The sequence below is a fragment of the Apium graveolens genome, chromosome 11, assembly GCF_009905375.1.
Source record: "Apium graveolens cultivar Ventura chromosome 11, ASM990537v1, whole genome shotgun sequence".
In the NCBI taxonomy this organism is placed as follows: domain Eukaryota; kingdom Viridiplantae; phylum Streptophyta; class Magnoliopsida; order Apiales; family Apiaceae; genus Apium; species Apium graveolens.
Window position 1 is genome coordinate 5401740 of NC_133657.1, and position 15666 is coordinate 5417405.

At 32.7% G+C, this 15666-nt stretch overlaps 1 protein-coding gene across 1 annotated transcript; it reads right to left on the reverse strand.

Annotated features, from left to right (window-relative positions):
* Positions 1-221: 221 nt before the first annotated feature.
* Positions 222-2639, reverse strand: LOC141698206 (putative glycosyltransferase At3g07620). The gene is made up of 4 exons (XM_074502858.1): positions 2266-2639; positions 1906-2147; positions 1188-1536; positions 222-978 (listed from the first exon to the last, which is right to left on the reverse strand). The coding sequence occupies exons 1-4, from the start codon at positions 2473-2475 to the stop codon at positions 316-318; spliced, it is 1464 nt and encodes a 487-aa protein (XP_074358959.1). The 5' UTR covers positions 2476-2639; the 3' UTR covers positions 222-315.
* Between the last annotated feature and the right edge of the window lie 13027 nt (positions 2640-15666).

Below are 15666 nucleotides of genomic sequence, written 5' to 3' on the forward strand. Positions count from 1 at the left end.
CGGAGTTATCAATATTTAAAGCTGATTTTGAGTAAAAATCTTGTTTACGAATTTATGGGTACTTTTGAGAAAAAAATTGAGAAATTTCGAATAAAATATGAGAAGACGTTTTTCTTACCCGTCTTCGATCCATTAGTTTGATTTTTTTGAAAAAAAATTGAATTCCATTAGTTTGATTTTTTTGAAAAAAATAATAATTCAATCATTTACACAAGAAGATATCTTTTGTAACAATGCAGGTCCATAAAGCTTTGGACTAGTTACAGGCCCAGAAAGTTGGGCCTAAGAGCCTGAAAGGTCCTCCTAATAAACAAGCTAATACAATATTTGCAAATTTAACCTCCGAAGCCAAACTGAGTGTATGATCATATTAAAAACATCATATCTCTTGGGAGGATCATTCACCACAAAATGTTGTTGCACCTGTTTCACTCTCTTATATTTTTCTATGTATTCTTCTTCAGAAACGTTCAATAAAATCTTCTTTAAATTCGGTATATCACTCACTGAGATTTGAATGGAGAAGGCTTCCCAGTTAAGAACATCACTAAAAGGAAGGATGTAATTCTGCGAAATCAGCACTGGCACACATTCTGCATATAAGGCCTCTACAATTCTTGGACTAGCAACTTCGTAGCCACTGGGACACAGACAGTACTTGCTCTTCTTCATCATTTCTTGATACGAAATGCTCGGTGGTACTTCTTCGTAAACACGGATGTCTTGGTCTTTTTCTTTCCAATGCTGAAAAAGTGCAGGCCTAAGTCGACCGTGTGAGTGGCCTGCAAAGAATGCTAGTACTGTACGATTAGAAGGCGAATACCCTCCTGTTAGTTTGTTGATATCGCCTGATCGGATATTGATTTCAGGTATTGATGCATCTTTTCTTGGATTGAAGAACTCGGATGTGTTTGCATTGCATAGTACTCTAATTGAAGTGAAGTATAACTGATGAACATACCATGTTGATCTTGGCCCCTGTATTCAACAAAAATGTCACTGATGAATACATTTTTAGTTCGTTTATTCAGCTGCAAGTCGAACCAGAGTCCTCCCCCTGACTGAGCTCTGTTACTAAGTAACAGCTCATCTAAAGCCTTAAGGTGTTAGAGAAAGACTTCAATATGATCATATATTTAACACAAGTGAACAAGAAAAGGTTCGATGATAAAGTAGAAAAATTTTACCCAATCGTGACAGGAAAGCATAAAATGATCAGCTCCGAGGCTTCTGTTCCAATAGGGGTACTTGGACGATATGGTTTGTACATAATCACCAATGGTACGTCCTAAAACAGCTTTGTCCCGGATAACGGGATGAAACAGGTGTTTAAGAATCATAACAACACTGAAGGGAAGGAAAAAAACATGAGCTTGATCAGGATCATAGGTTCTGAAACGAGTGTCAACTTCCATAAAGTTGAGAAACAATCCTTCCATCGCATAGATGTTTGTACAGGGTCCATAATGAAACAGAGGGGGCTCTCCCTCTTCATACACATATATTTTGAATTGGCTTTCCATTAGCAAATAACTCCTGCATATGGTCTACATGTTAAGCCCATTCACTAGTGTTAGGCCCATTATGGTTTTGCATAATGAATTAAGACCGTGCTCCCGAGTTGTTTAAAGGGAAGGAAGCAAGTGGTAAGGAGGTAAAATACTTTTATTCCATTTGGAATAAAAATTTGGAGTGAAAGTTTTTTAAATTTATATTCGTTAGGCTTCTTTTAAAAACTCGGGAGCAGAATTATGAATGCAAGTGAAGTTACTTTACTCACCTCATTTACTTTTCTTCCTAATTAAAACTCGGGATCAAGGTTAACAGAAAATGTCAAATGTACGTCATGTGACAATTTGACATGCATGTATTCTGACTTTTAAAAGAGAAGAAAGAAAAAATAACCTGTGGAATAGGTAAGCATTCTTGTAGATATCACCATGAGGAACATAATCAGGATCCTTCAAAGGAGATGAACGGCTGCGATTAAGAGTAGAATCAGCAGTTTGTTTGATCAAAGCCCTGGCACTTGACAAACTAGCTTCAATTTTCTCCAGCTTCTCATCTTTTTCCTTGCCTCTTCTCGAAATAGATTCATCTTCCAGTTCCTTTATCAGTTTATCCACAGCTATTTGCTTCTTCTTGTTCTGCACCAGATCACCAACATAACAATAAAACTGATAAACCAATAAAAAAACGCAACGCGTCTAAAACTGAAACATTAAAAGTTAGGCAGTGGGTTTTTCACCGATGGATCATACATACACTGAAGGAGGGATAAAGGGCTGTTTCAGGATTTGGCCTTGACAGTGAAGAAGAGGTGGAATTGGAGAAAGTTAAAGAGGGAGGAGAAGAAAACAATAAAATGAAACTGGAGTTGTCACCTGAGAATAATACAGTGATCAAACCAAGAAAAAAAATACCCAAAACACTAAAAACTAAGCATGATTTATTTGAATAATAAATCTCTTTCATCTCTAGCTAGCTAGCAAGCTAGGCTGATCACTCTGTATCAAAATTTACCTCATCATCTATAATTCTATATGATATTGTTATGATATCTGATATATGGGAGTATAATCCGTAAGTGATAAATGATGGCTTCAAGGAGGCATGCAATGAGGAAGCTTCCACATCTACCATATACGATTTATATGCAACTGTCTTTGTTATTTTTCTTCTTTCTACTTTCTTTTTGAAACTTTGAAAAGTCTGTATTTTTTTCATGCATTTACTTACATCACCGCAAATCTTAAAATAAGTAACTTATTACTTAAGATTAATACTTATAAGTTAGGTAAGTGTTTGGATAATTTTACTTAAAAGTCAGATTTTATTTACTTAAATGAATTAAAATAAATAAATTTTAAATATAATTATATTAATTCATGAATTTTAAATTTGAATAATATTTACAAACATATATTTTTAAAACTAAAGTTAATAAAAAAAAGCGTAAAATGAAAATAAGTTGAGAAAAAGTACATCACTGCTAACATACTTATTAGCTTATAAGTTGTAATTTTTTTTTTTTTTGCCAAATATAAGTTATAAATTTGACTTATAAGTTAGGTCAACAAACAGTCGTAGCTTAATAGAGGACACCAAACAGGCCCCTATTTGTCTTTTTTCATCGTTTACTTTTTCTTTATAGCCGTATTATTTTTTTCTTTTATTCCAATCATATCTTCTCCTACTTCTTCTGCATGAATTTATTCCAAAAATTCCAGAGTTTTTGAATTTTTTTTATTAATTTCCGATTAATTCTTAAAAACTATTTGGTCAATTTAATTTTTGAAATTCGATTCATGTTTATAAATTATTTTTGAAAAATATATGTCATAATAAATAAGGTAAATATATTAAATATTATTAAAATATTTAAATATATCTAATTTTTATTCTGATTAATTCCCAATTTACCGATTAATAATTTCTAATTGGTACCTAAACCGATTAGTTCTGATTACCGATTTTTAAAATCATTTTATCAAATCAACGAACCTATAACATTTTTATTAATACTATAAAAAGATACTATAAATATGTAAATATCTATACTATATTGTAATAGACGAAACATTAAAAGTTTGGTTATCGTTCGGTCGGTACTTGCTGAAATTACTCAATTACCCTTACTTAATTATTCTAATTATAATTGGCCAACTGGTCGGCCGGACAATTTTAATTTTAATTGATATTAAAGTCAACTTTCTCTATCAAATTAAATTATATTCCACATCGAACTCTATATCATTATAATTCATATTAAAGTCAATTTCTTCTATCAAATTAAATTCTATTTCATATCAAGTTCTATATTATTCTAATTGATATTTCTGCTTAAAATAAATTTAAGCGAACTATTGAACTAGAATAAACAAATATTTTATATTATTCTTCCATTAAAAAAATAAATTCTAACTATCATATTTTACATAATACCAACTTAAAAATTTATATCAATTTTGGCTATACAGTATATATTATCATTTTATAAATTTATAAATTTTAAAAATAAATAAATTTTAATAGTAAATCAGATATACTTTTGTATGATATTTTTTTCATAATTTTCATGTCAAATGTTATTTATTAATTATCCATTACCTTAAATTGTTTTCATTTGAAAATTGCGGGCAATTTTTATGAGACGAAGAGAATATAATATATTTCAATTCATAAAATACATGTGCTTTATTGTCATTTTTATATAAATAACTAAATTTGAGACTAAGAAACAATGAATTAAATCTAATCGATTTTTGTATTTTGATTTCACTAATTTCACACATCTGAGAATGCAGCAGCAATTTGACAGCATCCAATCAATAAACCAAACTAGACCAGTGTCCTTTTAGGCTTGGGCCCTTGGGGCTTAACTCGGTAAATGTGATAGTGACTCGGTTGTGTTGAGCCATATTTTTCAGCAAAAGACAGCCTATTTCGACCGACAACCCACTTGATATTTTATCAGTTTGTATCAGAGGATCACATCAAGTTTGTTAGATTTCAAACTGCGTTGAGTTACGCTGGTCTATCGCTAGTCAATATTTAACAAATTCCGTAGTAAAATAATGAGAGTACAGATGATCATTCTGCTAAAATTATTGTGTTAGATATTATTAGTCTAGTCAATATTTAACAAATTCCGCAATAAAACAATGAGAGTACAGATGATCATCCTGCTAAAATTATTTTGTTAGATATTATTAGTCTAGTCAATATTTAACAAATTCCGTAGTAAAACAATGAGAGTACAGATGATCATCCTGCTAAAATTATTGTGTTAGATATTATTAGTCTAGTCAATATTTAACAAATTCCGTAGTAAAACAATGAGAGTACAGATGATCATCCTGCTAAAATTATTGTGTTAGATATTATTAGTTTAGAGCAATTTCAACGGCATCTTTGTTTATTTCATAGATTTAATATAAAATACCGATACAAGATGCTGATTATTAATTTCCTATAACTCTCTATTGTTTTCTATTCTTATTCTTACCAACAAAACAAAACAATCCCCTTATTCTTTTTCTTAGCTAATTAACAATCCCCTTATTCAAAAATGCCTCTTTTACGTAAGTCTTGTCTATTGACATGGTAAGATTGTTCTCTGGGTAAAGGTTTGTTTTATTTTCATTTCGTCAAAGCAGTGTTATCGTTTCTTCTATCATTATATCATTGTAATACTTGAAGATGGCTCGACAAAGGAATGAAATCCGTGAAATGGAAGAGAGTTTTGCCAGATGCTCCATTGAGGAAGAAGAACAAGGAGGGCTTAGTTATATGGAGGATTCATCAGATTTAAACGAAATCGATACAAGGCGGTGCTTAGTTGGAAAATTCCTTACTGAATCAACGATCGACTTTCAAGCCATGCAACATAAAATGGCCTCCCTGTGGCGTCCGGGAAGGGCATGTATGTGAAGCAACTAGATTCAAATCGTTTTTTTTTCAATTTTATCATGAAATTGATATTAAACGGGTTTGTAATGGGAGTCCATTGACATTTGACCGTTTTTACTTAGTTTTTGAGAGACTAACAGAGGGGGCGGATCCTAGAACGATGAGTATAAACAACGATGAGTATAAACAATCTGGAACTCTGGGTGCAATTACATGGCATAGGAAGCGGGTTCATGTCCCAGCGCGTAGTGACAGATGTTGGGAATCATATTGGTAAATTCGTTGAGTCTGATGTAAACAATTTTGTGGGAGCTTGGAGAGATCATTTTCGAGTTAGAGTGTCAATTCCTTTAGATACTCCATTAAAAAGGAGAATGAAGCTTCGGAAAAATGCTACTGAATGGTGTTGGGTTTATTTCAAATATGAAGTTGTTCCCACTTTTTGCTTTATCTATGGGATAATCGGTCACAGTGACAAGTTTTGCGAAAAACTGTTTGATGCTCAGGAAGGAGAAGTGGAAAAACCGTACGGAATCTGGATGCGGGCAGATCCAAAGAGACGATCTCACACTATGGGTAGCAAGTGGCTGAGGCCAGCAATTGCAAATCCGGCGAACAAGGTAGAAGGCGAAGTCAATGATAAATCAGATGTCGAGATAATAGCAACTGAATGAAGAAAAGATGGAAACAGGGTTGATACAGCTAACAACTCGCAGGGATTTTTGGCACCTGCAAGCGAGAATCAAGGAGTGAATGGAGGGACATTTATATCAGCAAATAAATCAATATCTTAAAGTATCGAGTTTGAAAATAATATTGATACTAATGAGATAATCATTACGGATCTAAAAAGAAGAAAAATGGCCCATGTTATACAAAGCCCAACTGAAAATATAGTCAACAGCCCAGAAGAAGAAGAGATGACTGACAGTGTAAAGGAGGAAAATCAGAACCAAAAAAATGTGCATTTGGCGGGTACTGCCTTGCAGGCCCGCCAGTCCTCATGAATGTTATCAGCTGGAACTGCCAAGGTACCGGGCCACCTCGGAAAATTCAGTTCCTAAAGGACGTTTTACGTCAACAAAGGCACGACGTTATATTTTTATGTGAAACGTTAAGTACCACAAACAAGATGGATGAGGTGAGAAAAGGATTGGTTTTCAAGGATTATTAACAGTAGAAGCACAGGGACGCAGTGGGGGACTGGCCATGCTTTGGAAAGAGCAAGATCATGTTAAACTCCTTAGTATGTCACAGAACCACATTAATGTGGAAATACTTTAGAATGAGTCTCAACCATGGTGTTTAACAGATTTCTATGGAGAGCCCAACGGGAGTCAAAGGAAACGAACGTGGGATCTTCTTCGAAATCTTTCTAGAGACTCTAATCTACCATGGTGTATTATAGGTGATATGAACAATATTAGGTCCCAGACGGATAAAAAAGGAGGGGCTCATTACCCTCAATGGTTGTTAGACGGATTTAATGACACTCTGGAGGATGCTGGCTTGAAAGATATTGATTTGTATGGTCATCCATTTACTTGGGAAAGATGTAGGGATACCGACTCACGTTTAGAAATTTGCTTGGATCGCGCCATGGCTACAACGAATTGGTTTGACCTGTTTCCTTATGCAAAAATTTATAATTTGGAAGGCTCGCCTTCCGATCACAGTGCTATATCCCTTGAATCGGTTTGCAGAATCACAGGTACGAGGAAGAAGCGTTTTTGTTTTGAAAATGCATGGTTGACGGAGCCTCTGTGTAGCTTTATTGTTCGAGATAACTGGGAGACGTGTATGCAGTCTGATATCCAGCAGAAAATAAAATCATGTGCAGAGAATCTTGTTGTTTGGGGAAATGAGATTACAGGATGTTTTAATAGAAGAATCAGAGAGTGTCACCAGATTTTGAAAAGGCTCAGAAGAAAACGAGATGCACAGTCAGTCAAAGAGTACAAGGACGCAAAACATCAACTTTTCATAATTCTTGACTAAAAGGAGATCTTTTGGCGTCAACGCTCGAAGCAGCTATGGCTGAATGCAGGGGACAAAAATACAAAATATTTCCACGCAGCATGTAACAAAAGACAGCGGGTAAATCGTATAAGCTAACTGAAAAATGACTCGGGACAATGGGTTGATTGGCAAGATGGTTTGAAAGCTCTCATTCAGACCTTCTATACAAAATTGTTTACTGCAGCGCCTGTGGAGTATGATCAGGTCATCGATTGTGTTCCATGTTCCATATCTCAGGATCGGAACTTGGAATTAAATAAAGAAGTTTCAAAGCAGGAGGTGAAAGTAGCGCTTTTTCAGATGCACCCAGATAAAGCGCCGGGGCCGGACGGAACGACCCCGGCATTTTTTCAAAGGCATTGGAATATTGTTGGTGATGATATTTATAATCTAACCAAACAATTTTTTTCTACAAGACATGTGTTGAAGGGCCTAAATGACACGAGTATTGTTCTAATCCCAAAAAAGAAAAATCCAACAGTAGTAGGGGAGCTTAGACCGATAGCTCTTTGTAATGTCCTGATGAATGTCATAACAAAAGTGATGGAAAACTGAATGAAAGGGTTATTGGATACAGTTGTATCAACTACACAAAGTGCTTTTATTCCAGATCGATTTATCTCGGATAACATCATTATTTCCTACGAGATCATGCACTACTTGAAAGGGAGAAAAGTTGGTAAAAATGGTTATATGGCCTTAAAACTTGATATGTGCAAGGCATATGACCGCATATAGTGGAATTTTTTAAAAGCTATCATGTTAAAAATGGGCTTCTCTCAGGGGTGGGTTCATCTTGTTCTCTAATGTGTTACCACGGTTGTTTATTCTATCAGTCACGGTGAGCATGAGCTAGATCCTATACATCCTACTCGAGGGATTCGCCAAGGCGATCCACTATCCCCCTATTTATTTATCATCTGTGTTGAAGGCCTGTCTGCACTTTTGAGAAGATATAAAATGCAAAGTCTGATTCATGGGATAAAAATCTGCAGAAAGGCTCCCACCATTAGTCATATGTTGTTCACGGATGGCTCGTATCTATTCTGTAAAGCTGATGTTCAGGAGGCTTTGAAGCTCTTAGAATTATTGGAAATTTATGAAAGAGCCTCGGGACAGCAGGTGAACAAGCCTAAATCCTCAATATTTTACAGCACAAATGTCATAGGCTATAACAGAGAGCTGATTTGTCAAACGCTTCTAATGTCAGAAGCCAACGAGAAGTCAACCTACCTGGGACTCCCCAATATTATTGGCAGAAACAAATCAGCCCTTCTTGAATTTTTAAAAGACAGAGTTTATACGAAGATTCTAAGTTGGGACGCAAATTATATCTCTCGATCTGGCAAGGAAATTTTAGTGAAGCAAGCGGCACAATCACTTCCAGTGTATGCCATGAATGGTTTTTTGCTCCCCTTGGATATTACAAAAATTATTGAGAAATGTTTAACAAAGTTCTGGTGGTATTCGAGTCAGAAAAGCACATCAAAAATTAATTGGATGAGTTGGGATAGACTGTCCAAGCACAAGAATTCTGGCGGCATGGGATTTTGCAACTTTCGTGATTTCAATATTTTTATGTTAGGCAAACAACTTTGGAGGATGATTACGAGGCTAGACAGTTTAGTTTCCAAGCTATATAAAGCTAGATATTTCGCTTCGACTGATGCTCTTCATTCGACAATTGGGCATAACCCCAGTTTCATCTGGAGAAGCCTTTTGGAAGCAAGACAGCTACTGCTAGATGGAGTACGCTGGAGAGTTGGGGATGGTAAGAGTATTCCAATTCTTGACTAACCTTGGTTGTAGAATACGGACAATCTTTATGTAACCTCAACGCCTGAACCTTTGCAAAATAATGTGGTAGCCTCTCTTTTATCATTGACAAGAAAGAATGGGACTTAGAAGTGTTATCTGATGTTCTCAACGAAAGGGACCAAGTTTGTGTATTAAATGTCCCATTATCTGCAACACATCAGGAAGATACTCTATTCTGGAGTTTGGAGGATTCTGGTATCTATACTGTGAAATCAGCATACAAATTATTACAGAGACAGAAAAGTAGTTGGAGTGTTGTGGAGAATGACACAATTTGGCAAGTTATGTGGAACATAAAAGCACCCCCAAAGACACTCAACTTAGTGTGGAGAGCTCTCACAGGTTGTCTTCCGATATTATACCAGCTGGCTCAAAAACATGTTCCAGTACAGGTCTGTTGTCCAAATTGTCATGAGGAGATTGAGTCTATTTTGCACAATCTAGTTTCTTGCCAGTTCGCTCGTCAATGCTGGGCAATTCTCTTACCTGATATTCAGTTTTATGAGGCCATGTGTTTCATGTCTTGGCTGAAACATATGTTCAGTATAGTTGGGAAGGGTAGATATGCTGAAATTATTACACTGTGTTGGTCATTATGGAGATCTAGGAACGATTTAATATGGAATCAAAAAATCACGACGGTTTACAGAACAGTTGCAGCTGCAAGGCAATACCTTACTCAATGGAATGTAACCCAAAATAGGACATTTTTGTATCCTCTCCAGCCTCAGGTAGAAGGAGATGGAGCTACCGTTTGGGTCAAGCCTAAGCACAACTTAGTTAAGGTATCAGTGGATGCCGCTGTATTTGAAGATCGAGGTGAAGTTGGGTTTGGTTTCGTAGCCAGGAATTCTGATGGTGAGTTGATTGAAGCCAGGGCTGTGGTTCATCCACATTTGGTTGCTCCAGTAGTAGTAGAAGCAATGACTTTTAAAGAAGCCTTGAGCTGGATGGATACTCGAGGCTGGCATGATGCTATCATCGAATCAGATTGCTTACCTGTGATTCAAGCAGTCAGGAACAAAGTTCTAATGAAATCATACCTCGGATTGGTTATCGAGGAGTGCCGGAGTTTGTTACTGCGTTTAAACAAAATTACTTTGTTCTTTGTCAAACGATCTGCTAATATGGTGGCCCATCAAATAGCAAGGGAATCATATTTTCTCTTAGGTCGTATTATCGATAGGAGTTCTGTTCCTACTTCGATACAAAATTGCATTGCTTTGGATTTAATTCCGTAATAATATTCTCAGTTTTTTGTCAAAAAAAATATAAAATACCGGTTTCTTTAACTTAGGATATAAATAGCCATTTTCATTTTTAACTCCAATTCTTATATATATAATTTTTGTAACAATTTTTACTAAAAGGTACTTGACGCTACACGAAAGCAACAAAAGTGCAAGCATTAATTCTCACAAAATACTCAAATGAGAAATTCTCGAACAACGCGAATTCACAAGATACAACTTGAATCCACGAATAATCTATATATATTATAATAGCAAGTAGTGAATCAGAAAACCCTCAAAAAAATTCAATTTTTTTTACTTTTTTATTTAAGAAAATGTTCCTTGCATTTATTAGTATCTTAAATGTCATTAATTACGTCTATTAATTATATATTAAGTTTGTTTTATTTTTTTACCTGTATCAATGTTTAGTAAAGTTACTTTTTGTCATTATAATTAATATTTCAATATAAACTATTAATTACTAAACGAGAAAAAGATCACATTTTAACGGAGACCATCTATATTCTGCAATTAAAATACTATGAAATATATTATTTTGTAAATTATGTTTTACGAATATTACTAATTCATTAAAATTGTTGAAAATCATTTAAGTTTAATAAGTATGATGTGTATATTATGCAATTTGAACTTGTGCAAACTAAACATGTTTAGTAAAATATAACATTTTATAATGTTCTACATGCAGTACATATATGATATTTAAGATTTTGAATAAAATAATGATCTTTGTAGAATATAATTCACAAAATAATATATTTTGTAATGTTTTTATGCAAGATTTTAGTTGTAGAACATAAGTGTCTTCAGGGTCTCCAACAAAAAAATGGTATCCCTAGAACTTGTCTTATTACTCATATAATAATGATTATTTTAAGGCGAAATGATCGATAAATGATTTATATTATGTCATTTTTTATTGTTCATTAAGATAACGACATTTATAGGTTAGCAGATTTTAATTTTTCGAGAAATCCTTTTTTGGTGTTAGTGAACGAACAGTGTTAAGTTATGAAAATTTATAGATTTTTCCGTTTACATGTAGAATCTTTATACAATTAAAATAGGTATGTTTATAGTTTTATATAAGAATATATAATATCTCACCAATTCTATCAAATTTAATCGGCAAGACCCTTTTCTCATATTAAATTTAAGTAACACGACCTTGACCAATTAAATCAATCGAGAAATTATACAATTTTTATTTCATTATATTATACCTAAATAATTAAATAATTTTTTAAACTTATATTAAACATGTATATTACGAGATGGGTGTCTACTTTTAAAATTTTCTTAGTTATATTTAAAATTTATAATTTTTTATTAAAAGGATCACGTTCATTTGTTAATTACTATTTTTTATGATTATTAAAATTTTAAATATATAATAAGAGCATTCTTCTAACTAATTACTCATGTAAATTATCACGATTTTTTAAACAACTAGTAATATTGTTATCAAATTATTTTAAAATAATAAAACTAATTTTTAATATTTTTAGTAATTTAAATAAAAATCTGTAAAACAAGTTAATTAGAATTATAAATAATAATATATTAATTCTTATATATAGTGGGTAATCTCTTTTTCTATAAAAATAATATATAATATTTTATTAATTTTGATAAAAAATGAAAGATCTAAAATATTTAACACATATTATATTCTTTGCCTTCAATATAGTTAAGTGCTACATTTACGACTCTAAACTCGCTTTTTTATTGATCAAATGTCGATTTTTTTTAGTTACAACTATTTTTATTAATTTAGCAAACTAAAATACAAAATGAACGGCTACATCTTGGCTCGTACTTGAATTTAAACTGTAATCACCTAAATATAATTCATATTAAATTTAAAGGATCGTTTGTATCGTGAGATTTCATCTCCATTAACGGCAAATGGGAGATAAATATGATACATATCTATTGAAATATCATTTTTATTCATAGGTTAAAATTTATAACCAAACATTTCCCAAATATTTTTACAACAGACTTGTATGACAGAAAAAAAGTTATTTGAACTCAACCATTTTATTTGATTTTTTTAAAATATTACGTAATTAATATTTTATTTTATATTAATTATTATAATTGTTAATATAAAATGAAACATGACATCAATATTTTAAACCAATTATCTTTGGACCACTTTTACATATTACCATGATCTCTTCTGTATATTATTACACAAATATCTATAACAAAAAAAAATTATTGTCACTTTAAACATGATTATGAAATATATAACACACAAATTTTAGTTTATGGTATCAACAGTCAAATAATTGATCTCGCTCGGCAACGTAATTAAATACATAATTTCTAAATACTTTTCGTGTCGCGCAGCGGCTATATATCGTAGTAATTCTTAAATTCACAAGAAAAAAGGTTCAAATATTCTAGGTTTTAATTTCAATCAAAGATGCTTAACTATTACTCTCTTTGTCCCAACCATTTTTTTACACTTTCCTTTTTGGATGGCCCATCCAATTTTTTACATTTCAAAACTTACCAAAAATAGTAAATGGGTCCCATCACTTTCCCATTTTTTCATTTTCATATTATTTTTACTCCATTATCTCCTTTTTATACATTAAAAATCAATGGGTTCCACTGCTTCACTCACTTTTCTTTCTCTTTTTCATCACTTTATACATATTTCTTAACTTCCATGCCCAAACCAAATGTAAATAATTGGCCGGGACGGAGGGAGTACATCATAGCGGTATTTAACAAAAACTGTAGTACCATTTTTTTTAAATATTGAGAGTACAAATGATCACCCTGCTAAAATTATCGTGTTACATGATTTGATAAGTATTTAAAAAAATTATTAAAAAGGTCAAATGTTATTAGTTATGATCAATTTCAACGCCAAATTTGTTTATTTCATAAACTTAATATAAAATATTGGTTTCTTCTAATTTGGGATATAAATAGTCATTTTCATCTTAACTACAGTTCTTATATATAATTTTTATAATTTTTTTTACTAAAAGGTCACGAAAACAAAAGAAATGCAAGCGTTAATTCTTACAAGGACACTCAAATGAGAAATTTTCAAACTATATGAATTCACCAAGTAAAATTCGAATTCACAAGGAATAATTTTTAAATTCTTCAAAAAGGAAAAAACATTTTAGATTTTAATTTAATCAAAGATCTTTAACTATTACATCTTAGCATTGTTTATATATGGATGTAAAATAGTAAAATAAAATTCTAATTGAAATAAAATATTAAGTATAGGTAATGATATGTAAAATAACTACAAGTGCACAGTGGTTAATTATAGCAAATACAGGTGGATCCACAGAGACTATGAAATTTTCGAAATCTTAATAATTAAATCATATGAACTAGATAATAAGATTTGAAAGAAGTTTTAATTAATCAAATTAGCAATTAGATGAACTAATATGAAAAACTTAGGAATCCAAATTCATTAATCAATTACAATTAACATCAACTTGCCCTAAAATTAATTCTCTTTTCTTCACAAATAAATTTTAATTAATCAATGAAACTTGTTTTCTAACAATAACCTATCAAAACTTAAAGGAGGAAGCATAGCTATGAAAAATAAATCTGGTAACAATAATATATCAAAATCATTTTGTCAATTAAACAATTAGGTACCAAGAACAGTTATGAGAATCAATTAATCGCAATAAGGAGAGATATCAAAAATAATTAAATTAACTTCATCTTCATCCTAAGCGAGAGATTTAACTACTCATTACTATAAATTTAACCAAACAACTATTAAAAATATAGTCTGTACTAAACAAATTATATAAGAGATTATGTGACCAAAATCATGCATAAAAACTTAAGTTAATCAAAAGTCAACCATTCGAATTTGATACAATAGAATGTAAAATCAATTATATTAATTAATATAATAACAAAACCAAAGTAAACGAGAAACGCAAGGTGTACTCCTGTCACCGAATTACACCTTGATACGTTGGAAAAGAAGATAAATAGGTTGCGGAGTGAAAATAAATTGCTGAACTTTATAATATATAGAATCGAGAAAAGTCTTATGTTCCTTTTTGTATGCGTGACGGAAAATTTTAGATTTACCTACCCGTTAAACTCATAGACAATCTCTAAAAGATAAGTGTTATCTCCTAAGGGCTACAGAAGATGTACCCATAAAAATCAGAGCATGTCGTCATGGGTGACATTGAGCAATTGGCGACTAGGGTCAATGATTTGAAGCGTAAACTCATAGAAAATAACAAGGCGATGTGGGAAATCAAAGACGGTGTGCATGAATTGAGACGTTTAATGGAGTTACAGTATTCTGACAAGGAAAAGGGCTCAAACAGGTCTTCATCCTCTGTAGGCAGCCAATCAGGTCCAGATACATCATCTAATTTAAAAAGTATAGAAGGAGTTGCTTTCGTACCCAAATATAGTAGGCTGGAATTCCGATATTATAATGGAAGCGGAGATCCCTTGGGATGGTTATACGGATGTGAACAATTTTTCTCTAACCAACGAACTGAAAAATGAGACAAAGTGGGATTAGCCGCATTTCACATGACCGAAGAGGCACAACTATGGTATTATAGGCTGGAACAGGAAGAACTAGGGATCAATTGGGTGCAATTTAAATAATATTGCCTTCTCAGGTTTGGTCCTCCATTAACAAACAACCCATTAGGTGAATTAATCAACCTGGAACAGACTGACACTATAGAAGAATATCAACGCCAATTTCAAATCCTTCTTGCTAGAGCAACTACCGTACAATCAGACTAGCAAGTTGACATGTTTAATATAGGATTAGTGGAAAGTCTCAGAGTGGATGTAGAGATGTAAAATTCTCCCAATCTGGTAACAGCCATGTATCTGGTCGAGCATTTGAAAGAAAAATGCAACTTAATCGTGGAAATACCAATACTTGGAGGCCTCAAACTACATGGGCAACCCCTAAGGCATTCGAAATATCTTTACCATCTGCAACCAGTCGTGAGCACAAATCATCAACAAGTATTAACTTGAAACCACAAATGAGCAACAATTCAAAATCAGTATCTAATGCGGGCAACAGTGTTATTGCACCCTTATTCGGCGTTTGTCCAAGGCTGAGATGTCCGAACAAAGGGAAAAAGGACAGTTTTTTAACTGTGATGAA

Bases quoted from the DNA above. Each gene is read 5' to 3' on its own strand.
- LOC141698206 (XM_074502858.1), bottom strand. From the start codon at position 2,475: ATGAAAGAGATTTATTATTCAAATAAATCATGCTTAGTTTTTAGTGTT. The intron at 2,148-2,265 runs GTATGTATGATC...GATCTGGTGCAG, and splicing joins CCCTTTATCCCTCCTTCAGT to AACAAGAAGAAGCAAATAGC. The intron at 1,537-1,905 runs GTTATTTTTTCT...GACCATATGCAG, and splicing joins AATGCTTACCTATTCCACAG to GAGTTATTTGCTAATGGAAA.